This window comes from Centruroides sculpturatus, unplaced genomic scaffold (genome assembly GCF_000671375.1).
Source record: "Centruroides sculpturatus isolate CEXI.00-Female unplaced genomic scaffold, Cexi_2.0 scaffold469, whole genome shotgun sequence".
In the NCBI taxonomy this organism is placed as follows: domain Eukaryota; kingdom Metazoa; phylum Arthropoda; class Arachnida; order Scorpiones; family Buthidae; genus Centruroides; species Centruroides sculpturatus.
Window position 1 is genome coordinate 276,541 of NW_019384793.1, and position 11,072 is coordinate 287,612.

General features: G+C 32.4%; 1 protein-coding gene across 1 annotated transcript; it reads right to left on the reverse strand.

Annotated features, from left to right (window-relative positions):
- Nucleotides 1-2,556: 2,556 nt before the first annotated feature.
- On the reverse strand, nucleotides 2,557-7,485 carry LOC111629366 (GATA zinc finger domain-containing protein 14-like). The gene is made up of 3 exons (XM_023373259.1): nucleotides 6,381-7,485; nucleotides 2,946-4,897; nucleotides 2,557-2,862 (listed from the first exon to the last, which is right to left on the reverse strand). The coding sequence occupies exons 1-3, from the start codon at nucleotides 6,403-6,405 to the stop codon at nucleotides 2,683-2,685; spliced, it is 2,157 nt and encodes a 718-aa protein (XP_023229027.1). The 5' UTR covers nucleotides 6,406-7,485; the 3' UTR covers nucleotides 2,557-2,682.
- Nucleotides 7,486-11,072: the final 3,587 nt, after the last annotated feature.

Consider the following 11,072-nt stretch of genomic DNA (forward strand, 5'->3'; position numbering starts at 1 on the left):
GTAAAAACTATAAAATTACTGACAAAGTTCACAAATGAAATGCTTGGCTCTTTTAGAAACGTCAGCGCAAGAAGCGTGAGCCCAACGGAAACAATTTATGCACCGTAACCAGTCTTCTCCAGGCTTAGATCGGGAAAAAAGATCATTGCAATATATGCATGGACAGTCTTCTTCATCATCTTGAGAGTTATCAGAAAAATTTTTTTCCTCGAGTAACTTTTTAGTAATGTTTCGTCTCCTTTTCTCTGGCGGAGCTTTTGACTCATTTTTTGATTTAATTGCCTTTATATTAGGTTAAAACTAGAGGTTTGTCGAGTCACGTGATTCGTTGCAAGTTTTTTGTTATGTGAAATATAATAAGTTTGTAAATAATATGTAAGAAAGGAAATAAAGTTTTATACTAAAATTTCTTTTAAACAATAATGAAAGACTTTGTTTGAAAGCCATTTTTTATAATTAATAAAACGTTAAGAGATTAAGGTAAGTTCCTTAACTAAGCTCTCATAGACTAAATAACAGGTATGTCATTATGTCCGTTGCCTATGTATGTCGTTTTATCCATATAACGTTATAAAAAAAACAAAATTATAAAATAAATACAAAAATGTTACTTTTAATGGAAAAAGTTATTTAAGTGCAACAACAAATTCTTGAGGGTTGAAATAAATGTTACACAAATAGATAAAATAGCGAAAAACTTACCATCTATACAAAAAAACTTGTTGCAAGGAAAAAAACTCGTAACGTATCATTTCTTGTTGTCGGCCATGACACCCGGGCGAATGAGAGGAGTGCGTTCATATTTTGACAAGTTAGTAAGAGCTGCTCGGATAACATTGTGTCATGGTCAAATTCGAATTATGTTGCCTATGTCATTTTGTCCGTATTTCCCCTACTGGTTTATTTACAAAAGATTAAGGCAGATTTTATATGTTTTTAAATTATACAAAGTGTAAACAAAAGGTGCGTCTATATATCGTTTATGTACTCATTGTTTTATGTATATTCTCTACTGTAATAATTTTAAAAATATATATTGTATTTTAGTTGACTGAAGAGGGGCAAAGCCCAAAACGAGTACAAAACAATGTACCGTATCGACTCAGTAATAAAGGAATTTGATGGAAAACTTGCCATGTGTCTTTGGAATAGAACACAATACTAGTGTTTACTACGCCACAATTATAAAACAGGACACGGTTTCAAAAAACAAAACATTTGTATTATTAATCAAAATAAATAACTAAAGTTGTATATGAGATTTATCTATAAAAGTTTTTTATATTTTTAATCGTTATAAAATAGCAAGACTTAATTTTGAGGGTCGACATGAGTTTTATAGAACATTGTAAATGCTAACAAGTAAAATCTTCATTAATCTGACCCTTCTCAAGCTATAACACGTGACCACCCCCATCTCTCCATCCTCTTGATCTTTCATAACTACAATTTAACAGCATCAATGCACCTCACAGACAATCTACCTTGCCAAATTTCACCACCGCACCCTGAGATATTAAGCGAAATAAACGGCAAAATTTACACACATATGCATGCAATTTCTTTTTTTGGGGGGGTTCAGGGGTCTCAAAACTTGACGATTTGCAAACGACTCGGGGGAGGGGTCAAATTTGACACGATTCCCATATTTTTCCTTGTTATGTATACATAACAGCCAGAAAAGTAAAATGAAAATTATAATTTGGTATACAGGAAATTATGCATAGGACATGGAATTTCTTATGAGAACTCTTAGGAATAGTTAAAATGAAGCATTCCGTTCAGTTAAACGTTATTCAGTAGGAGTGAACTAACTGCTAGTGAAATTCTTACGTGACCTTTCCTGAAAGAAAATGATGACACACTTACTCATGCAGGAATAAGTGTGGTTCTCCGGGTTTGAACCCTCTCCATAAGAAACAGAAAACACACAACTTAGAAAATGTTCTCATATATTGTTTACTTAAAAACACTAGTTTTCAGCACGCCATTATTTCCAACCATGTGAAACGGAAAGAATAGTGCAGTTTCTTACAGTATGAGAACAGAGGAAAAAATATATATATTTTTTGGTTTTCTAGAATAATACAGCAAGTGTCGTTACCCTAGAACAATGAGGCTCTCAACTTCGAACGTTGCTTCTGAGTAAAAATGTACAGTACATTTAATTAACAACAGATGCCCTTTTCATTGTGTATGTATACGTAGTAGTTTTGAGCCTCCCCCTTAAAAATGTAAAATGGACCCATTAAATCTCCATCATTTGTAGTTTTTAACTAAAAACACCTTAAATTAAGGATTTGATTAGATTGATGGGGTAAGGCAACGCAACACGTGAGCTATATGCTGCCTCCCTACAATATATTTTTCAGAAACAAACCCCTATTCAGGTGTTATACATGTGAAAAAAACCCGGAAAACTCCAAGTTGCAGTCAAGAATTGTATAACCAAGTAATAAAAGCGAGGTATATAAATTTATTGAATGTTTAGAAACCCATAAAATTTCACTAATTTCAATGTTCATAAATAACTCCAAGCAATTATATTTAGGACTATTTTTAATCACTGGTTTAACTCCATACACTTAACATTGATTCGGACAAATTACTTGTATTTAACGAATACTTGTAACACAAATATTTATAAAAATATATATATATATTATCTTAAATTTATACAGTTTAATTCAACTTTTTACTTGGAATTTTGTACAGATCACTGTTGAGGCTGAAGTAAAAAGGGGATTCCGTGCAGTTAGTCTTATACCACCACTGACACGAAAACTTCTTCTGGCTAAATATGGTACCATTTGGGCATAAAAAGCTGTTCTGGACACCTCCGGATTGGCAAAAATGTACTACCTGTAAAATACGTTGAGATATTTTTGTATAAAAATCTGTATTATAATAAATGAAAACAAGAAGAAATTTATATGGAACCATACCTGACAAGACGCCTCCATATCGGCGTAGTATCCGTTGAAAGGAACTTGATTGCAAGTGAAAGATGTAGTGGGAATGGCGTGGTAAGTGGGATAATCCACTCCAGCTCTTCCTGGTATTTCGTCTCCATCTACATCTAGTGGTAGAGGTGCTATGGTGATGTATGCTGTACCAAATGTCGCCTTCTCCACAGGCTCCGTTGGATGATTTGGAGTAGAGGTTGGGCGATAATACGTGTAGGAAGATCGAGATCTACCGCTGTTGTTTATTGATAATCCAGTGTTCGAACCCGTTCTTCCTGAATGATCGTTATTAAAATAAATACGAGGCAGTTTGACGTTTTTATTCCTGTTCCCAGAGCGGAAGTCTTGAGAATTTCCTCCACTTTGACTGACTGAACTTGAAGATTGAGGTGAATAATTTGATCTTTGCTCATTATCTGAATTAGGATAATTATTTTGAACAACTGAAGCTTGTTTGTTTTGATTTTGCGGGGTGTTTTCTGAATCTATCGACTGTCCGCTATTCTGCAATGGATTTGAAGACCTTGCAACGTTGCCAGCATTGCTGAACCTTGCTCTATTTTGCTGGGGATTGTCGAAACTAAATCTGTTCAAATTTGGAGGAACCGTGTTAAAGTTTTGTTTATTTCGTTGTGTTTGACTTGGAAGATCCGCTGGTGATCTGTTATATTGGTAACCTACTAAAACCGGCACATTGCTGTTTTTGTGTGGTAACTGGACGTAAGTTTGACTTTGTGGTCTTCCGGATCTTCCCGAAGGAAACGAATTAACTGGAGAATAATTTGTCTGTCTGTTTACCCCGATATTTCCGTCTCTTCCCGATGTATTCCTTCCTCTTCTTCCGGGATTATCGTTAAAACCGAAGGAAGGATTCCTATCTCCTGAAGACGCATCACCTGTATAGCCTCCAGTTTGCTGATTTTCGTTAGCAAACCTGAATGTGGCAAGTGGAAGATTCAAAGAAATTTGATCTCTGAGAAGTTCGCAGGGTGTTAGTGCTTTACCTTTTTTGCGTTGAGAGTTTTCCTCGCTTACGGAGGCTTTCTGCAAGGATAACTGACTAGGAATGCTTGGACTATAGTTAGAATACCCATCTTTCTGTGGTGTCAAACCCTGGGTGTTATAACTGGAAGGATTAACATTTCTGGAGGTCAACTGCCTTGGAGAGGTATGGTTCACATTTCCTAAATTATTAGAAAATCCGCTTCCCGGTGATGATATTTGAATTTTACTGTAAGACCGTGGAGGCGTAAAAGGATTGTCATTATTCGCACGAGAAGAACCAAAATTGTCTACAACTTTTGGTGCAGTTTGATCAAGAAAATTATCACCCGAAGACCTCGAAGGGTAGTTGTTTCCTGAGATTGTACTTGAAGGGTATCTTCTTCCTGATGATGAAGGATTATTGGAATTACTGCCTGAAAATGACGATGGATTATTATCTATTTTACTCGATAATGAAGCATTAAAAGGACGCGAAGATCCAAATGTATCTTGCGTATTAAATGGACTGTTATCAGAATTTCTGTGTACAGATGGATTTGATGGGTACGGAGAGTTAAAACGTCCGATTGTAGGAGAAGAATTTCCGGAATAGGAGGAGGGATCATCATTCTTTAACGCTGGAGATGATGTTCTAGTTGGCAAACGCGCGTTATTTCCAGAGGAAGCCGGTTTGGAAAAAGAGCTGGATGTCCTTGGCAGAGTCGATCCCGAATTTGCAGCATTTCCTGATGTCGGAAGAACTGGTGCAAGTGGAAGAATTTTCTGATTTTCTCCTTGCGTTATCGTATGCTTAATTTGAGGAGGGTTATATCGTTGTTGTGCCTGTTTCTGTCGTGACAGACGAAGGGCAGGAGGAAGAATATCTTCTTCAACTTCAGATACGTACACAAAACTTTTTGGTTGTGCATGACTCAATGCCAAAAAACCTGTTTAAAAGTAGAATAAAAATTTTTGAAGATATTTACACATGAATTATGTATAAAATCTATTGGTCGACAATCTACATTTCGCTCTATCCTAATTTAAAATACACTAATATTATGTAAAGTATACTTAAGACTTCGATAATGCTGTAAAATAGATAAAAATGATTAATTGAAATGCAATATTGCTAATTAATGATCAAGTCTGCATCAGATTACATACTATATCCTTGAATATAAGAATTTTACAAATATTTTAACCAGATTAACATTTTAAAAGAAAAACTCGTTTAACTATTTCGTGTTTACATTAAGATGCATTTCCTGATTATGGCGATTAAATAATAATAATAAAAACTTGTAAACTACTTTTATGCTCTCCACAAGGCCATTGCTAAATTGTTTATAAGGTAATTCCCCGTTTATATTTGATTTTATCTAATTAATCTGTCTGCTAAATATAAAGTGAAGAACACGACAATAAATTATCATCATAATTTTAGAAATACAGATACATTTTCTCTCTATTTAATTTTGATTTTACAGTTAATTATTATTAGTATATTAAGAATAAATGAAAAATCTTGTATTTTCTATCCAATATTTCTTATAGTAATATAATTCTAGGATGTAATAATAACAGTAATATAGAGTGATTGATTAACAGAATATGCACTTTACTCGATAGAAATTATTAGATGTGTTTATGCTGAAAACGGCAAGAGGCAAGGATAGAACAAGAATGTAATTATTCCAGTATCGACAGGCAACTATCCTTCAACAAACCTGTCATCAGGGGCGAAGGTACTGGGGAGTTGAGGGGCCGTCTCGTCTCAATGTCGCAAACTCTACGGAATAGACAAAGTCACCCACCAATTCACCCAACAAATATACCGCATTTATTCGGAATTAAGAGAGATGGAGCAGTATATAGAGATAAGAAGGATGGGGAAAGCAGAACATGCTTCTCGACAGGCACTTTGTATGAGTTATCAGTATCAGTCGATAAGATCAGCCTCCACGCCTCCAATGATAAATGTGGCCCTACCTGTCACAGCACTCGAGACTATAAATCTGACAAATAATAGGCTTTTTTTGGCAAGAGAACATTGCCAATCTCGTTTCCAATCGTGTTTAATCACTCACTTTTCCTGTTTATCGTTCGGTATGATGATGGTTAAAAGTATATGAAAGGCATATTGAGCATATTCTAATTATTAAAAAAAATACATATGTATGCTATATAAAATTATTTATAATTCACCACATCACTTCCCATCATACAAACTTGCAGAAAATAATTACACCATTCTGGAAACTCTAAAAAAAAAAGCTTATCTCGAAAATCTTGAAATTTATAACCCAAAACACGACAAAACAATTACAGGAATAATATTTTCTAAACTGGTCCTTATTCAAAATTATAGTTATTTAAATATCTATAAAAAAACACACACACACACAAAAAAATATCGTTACAGCTTACCTAGCAAACAGAGGACCCAATTCATTTTGTATCTTGAATTTTCCTCCAAGTAAGTAAGTCAACAATGGGAATAAAAGCAGATGCATCTCCATATGCTTATATAGCCTATCCAATCAGCAATAGTGTCTTCCCTTTCATCAAAAATGAGACCAGTTCCTTTCCCAAGGTCTATAACAATCTAGGCCACGACTATACCTGTAAACTTCCTTTTTGTTTCCCCGCTAACTTTTACTAAATTGATGTGCAGAGTATAACATCTTCTCGCCTATTAACGCCCTGTTTTTCTCACTTTGGGTGGATACCACGCTGGGTTTTTACAATTACTACGCCAAAACGCTCGTTAGGTTCATTAATAGAATTAATAATTTACGACTTCTGACTCTCGAGATTGACGTCCCCGTGTTAATTTTATAGATATTTAAACGATGCGTTAAGGAGAAAAGTATTTTTCTTACGTTAATTAATTATTATTATTATTTTGCTTTAGTTAATATATACATATATATGTATACAATTAAGTTATTTAATTTAGGAGAAGGATGTTAATCTTCATCAAAGCGCAGGAGAGAGAAATAAAAACGTTTACATATTTCCAGTTGGGTGGGGCGCGTAAAAGATAAAATCTAAAGTGTCAAAATTGATTTTATCCCTCAGTGAATAATGATAAAATTATATTTGCAGGAATTTTCTTTACGTATCGCACTTTGTCCTTAAGGATAATGTGCTTAAAGGTGAGCAAAAGTAATTCCATACCAACACCGGGAAATTCCCCAAGATCGGATCGTTTAGGTATCACGTGGTAGGAACTTCTCGTGTTTTTCTCAAGTTCCAAACGTTCATCCCCTTCTTTAAAGAGTATTTCGCCTACATACGGGTCTTTCCTCACGCCGACTCAAGGTAACAATGACGACGATATCTAAATTTGGACAGAGAAGCGTTAAGGTGGCGACTGCGTTCCAATAACCTGTATGACCCTCCTCCACCCACGACGTCAATGCGAAAATTCCATAAGCAACGTCTGACGCATTATAAAAGAATTAATCTCTTGAAAGTCTTCATTTTTCCCCATCTAGAAGGAATGAAACCAGAGCTGGCATGACACGAAACCCATTAGGTGTATACTTTTAAAAAGCACCCCCCTCCCAGCTCATTGCTGCCACGATAAGTGTTGGTCATCCTTATCGATTGCCTTTTTTTTCTGATTAAAACTTAAAAATGTAAACAAACCAAGCGATATGGAATCTATAATTTACGTTTGTGTCCTTGAAACTGTTTATGGAGAAAGAGTTGACATCAGCGAAATATTGGTCCAATAATAAATAAAAATATGTGGTTTTTATGCTATAAACTATCATTCTGAACGGTAAAATTATTAACAAAAGCTGCGAAAGGACACAGGAATGCCGTTTTGAAGTTTCCCCTTCCGTTAATACGCACCAAAGGAACTGAAAAATTCGCTCGAAATTACGAAATGAACCGCAAATTTGTCATTTTGTCACATCCGAAAACACTTACCACCTTAAAAACTTAATTAATCGATTTATTTATAATTTATTAATTGCCTTAACAGTAAACAGTGGCACATTTTTGTAGAGGGTCTCCAATAAAAGAATTTAAGATCCTGTCGCTAAATAGACGGATAAATAAATAAACAAATAATATTATTACTTAAGACAGAAGAACTAAACAGAAGAACTTGTCTTTTATAAACGAAAAATTAAGGAAGTGCTTTCCAGTATTAGAATAGGTTAAACAGGAATAAATTATATATTATTCGGCGAAAATAGTCTATTAAACGCCTTTTAAAAATACATTAACACAGGAAATATGGATTTAAAATAATTTTTATATAATTAAAATCCAGTTTGAAGATTATAAACGTGTCCCATATATAAAGGGGAAGGCGTGTTTGAGTGCAAACAGTGCGTGTTAGTCATAATAGATTTGTATAAAAGATAAACATTTTCAGAAATTTCTAATAATAATAATAGATAAGATCCTTGTTTATTTTAAACAAAATAAAGTAAAATGTTAAGTAGGATCCACTAGAAAAATTAACACAAGTTAGAAGATAATTGGAGAAGAAGAGAAGAGGAAATTATCTGATAAATTGTAACTTTATCACCTACTCAAAAGACATTTTATCATCAACAAATTCCATTTAAATTTGGTAATTTTGTGTAAAATGTATATACATACTCCTTATAAGGATATAATATATTAAAGATTTAGTTAAATTTATGTCATTTCGTGTGAAATTTCAACACGTTTCGAGAAATTACAAGCTAGACAAACATAACAAGCGTGTGACATAATTCAAAATGCAGCTATTTATATTATTTACCTTATCGTTTCTAATATTTTAAAGGGCACACGTCCTGTTTTCCTACACTAGGCGATTTGACTAACCTAGGAATGTAAAGGTCTAGGATGTCAGAGTGGACAAATCAAGGCTTTCTTTGTCTCCTAATAGTGGGCCTCAATTTTGTATTTCGGGGTGCATTAGTTGTATCATTCTCCCTACCTCATCAAGGTGAAGGAGCCTCGTAAAATTGTCGCGTAATGATAATGTTACCTTCCGTTTCGCTATCAAATTAATATTTATCTACAGTAGTCGTGCCTGTAGACATGGCAGACTTATTACTTTAATCCAAATCTCAAGGTCCTCGACTATATCGAGATAGGAACGAGGAAAAAAACACGTAGAACGACATTTCTTCGTTATACAATTTCTAGATATATCACGACATTCGATCACGTTCTCTAACATACGATGAATTTACGTCATAATTATATTTTTATACAATACTTTATATTATTTTACTGTATGGCTATTGTTCGTGTAAATAATACAATTTTTTTTCATTTATATGTTTAGAATATTGCTTACAAACTGTATAAATGCTTACATGTAGGCTATAAATCTACTTTTACTTATAATTTATGTGTAAAAGTAAGTGTATATGAATAAAACTTCAAACAGAAATATAATACATTATAATATGTTTAAGTTTACGTGTATAAATTAAAATAATAACTGGTTATAAGCTGTTTAAACATTCAATTACTAAAATAATATGAAATTGTATGCATGTAAACTTTTTAAAATACCTATAATGTCGTTTAAATTTACATGTATACATGTATACATGATATAGTGTACAATGTTTGATGTATATGGTAGTGTATACATGTTCACAGTTTAAGTGTGCTCACTATTTAAGTGTATACATGTAAACTTATAGAAAATTTAAGGTATTTTTTAAAGTTTAAATGCATACAGTTTTTAAAATAATTTTACACATATATATGTAATTTAAATAGTATCTAACCAACACATTTTTTCATAAATTTAAAAAATAAAAACATATATATAGGCCTATATAAAATGTATATGTTAAAAATTAAACAGTATAATTTAAATTTATTATAAGTAATTTATACTTGGCATCTAATGTATATGTTGCTTCAGTTTGAATGTGTAAAAATGGCATCTAACCAACTATTTTTTTTTAAATAAAACATTTTAAAGATAAATATATAAAGTATTGATTAGATTCTGTTGAAAGTCTACACATGTATAGTACACAATTGTCCTTTAAGATGTTGTTGTTACTCAAAAGACCTTGAAAGTTCTGCATATAAATAGTTTGATTATTAATATGGATGCTTATATGAAATTGTTATGACAAAAATATATTTTAGTCAATTGAAATATATAATATAATAATTAATAATTTGGAATTTTATGCTTGATTTTACACTTATTTTCTGGTTTAAACAGTGATTTTTGAATCTTATTTTATTTTAAATTAAAAAAAACAGTAATAAAATCACAATAAAGGTATAAGCCAATATTTAGACTATAACTTTGCTAATTCAGTTTATAGGACTTTTTTAAAGACAGAATTTAGGGATTATTTTAGTCATTTAAACTTACCTTTCCTATAAAATCCCTAAATTCAAATATACATCCTTATAAAGAGTCCTACAAGTTGAATATTATGTTAAATTTCAAGATTTTAAGGCCAAATTATAGAATTTCTCAAACTGAATTGTTCTGAACCTATTTTGGGTCATTAACTATCATTTAAATTGAATTTCCTTACCATTTTTTGCCATTGAACTCTACAACAAGCCATCTTAGTTGGTTTATTATTTAAAAATAAATAAAAATAATATAATAGTTCTTGATATATTTTAAGGTGAAGAGTGAGTAAATATTTGCTTTAACCTTGATAATAATCTCTGAACTCTTTTAAGCTCCTCTTAATCATAAAAAAAAAAGAACCAGAAAATCCTGTATGAAAAGACTACATTTAATCCAGTCTTAGCCTAGTTTTTGACCTAATTAAAGGCTATTAAAACATATTAACTTGATTTTGGTAAGTTTAAAAAGTGAAATTTACGTGAGGGAAGCAAGAAAAGTGTGTAAATCCATTAAATAATTTATATTTTTACCATTAAATACTCCATTAAGTACATCTTCTTGATTCAGAAAAGTGGAAGGTGACGTCACTTATAGGACAATGACGTCATTTTCTACTTGATTTATCGTCTGGCAAAGGATAAATGCAAGTAATTCAGACTTTATCCTTATCGATTTATTTATAATTTATTAATTGCCTTAACAGTAAACAGTGGCACATTTTTGTAGAGGGTCTCCAATAAAAGAATTTAAGATCCTGTCGC

Excerpts from the sequence above, each read along its gene's own strand:
- LOC111629366 (XM_023373259.1), bottom strand. The coding sequence starts at position 6,405 with ATGAATTGGGTCCTCTGTTTGCTAG. Across the intron at positions 4,898-6,380 it reads TTGGGTCCTCTGTTTGCTAG|GTTTTTTGGCATTGAGTCAT; the intron begins GTAAGCTGTAAC and ends ACTTTTAAACAG. Across the intron at positions 2,863-2,945 it reads ATATGGAGGCGTCTTGTCAG|GTAGTACATTTTTGCCAATC; the intron begins GTATGGTTCCAT and ends CGTATTTTACAG.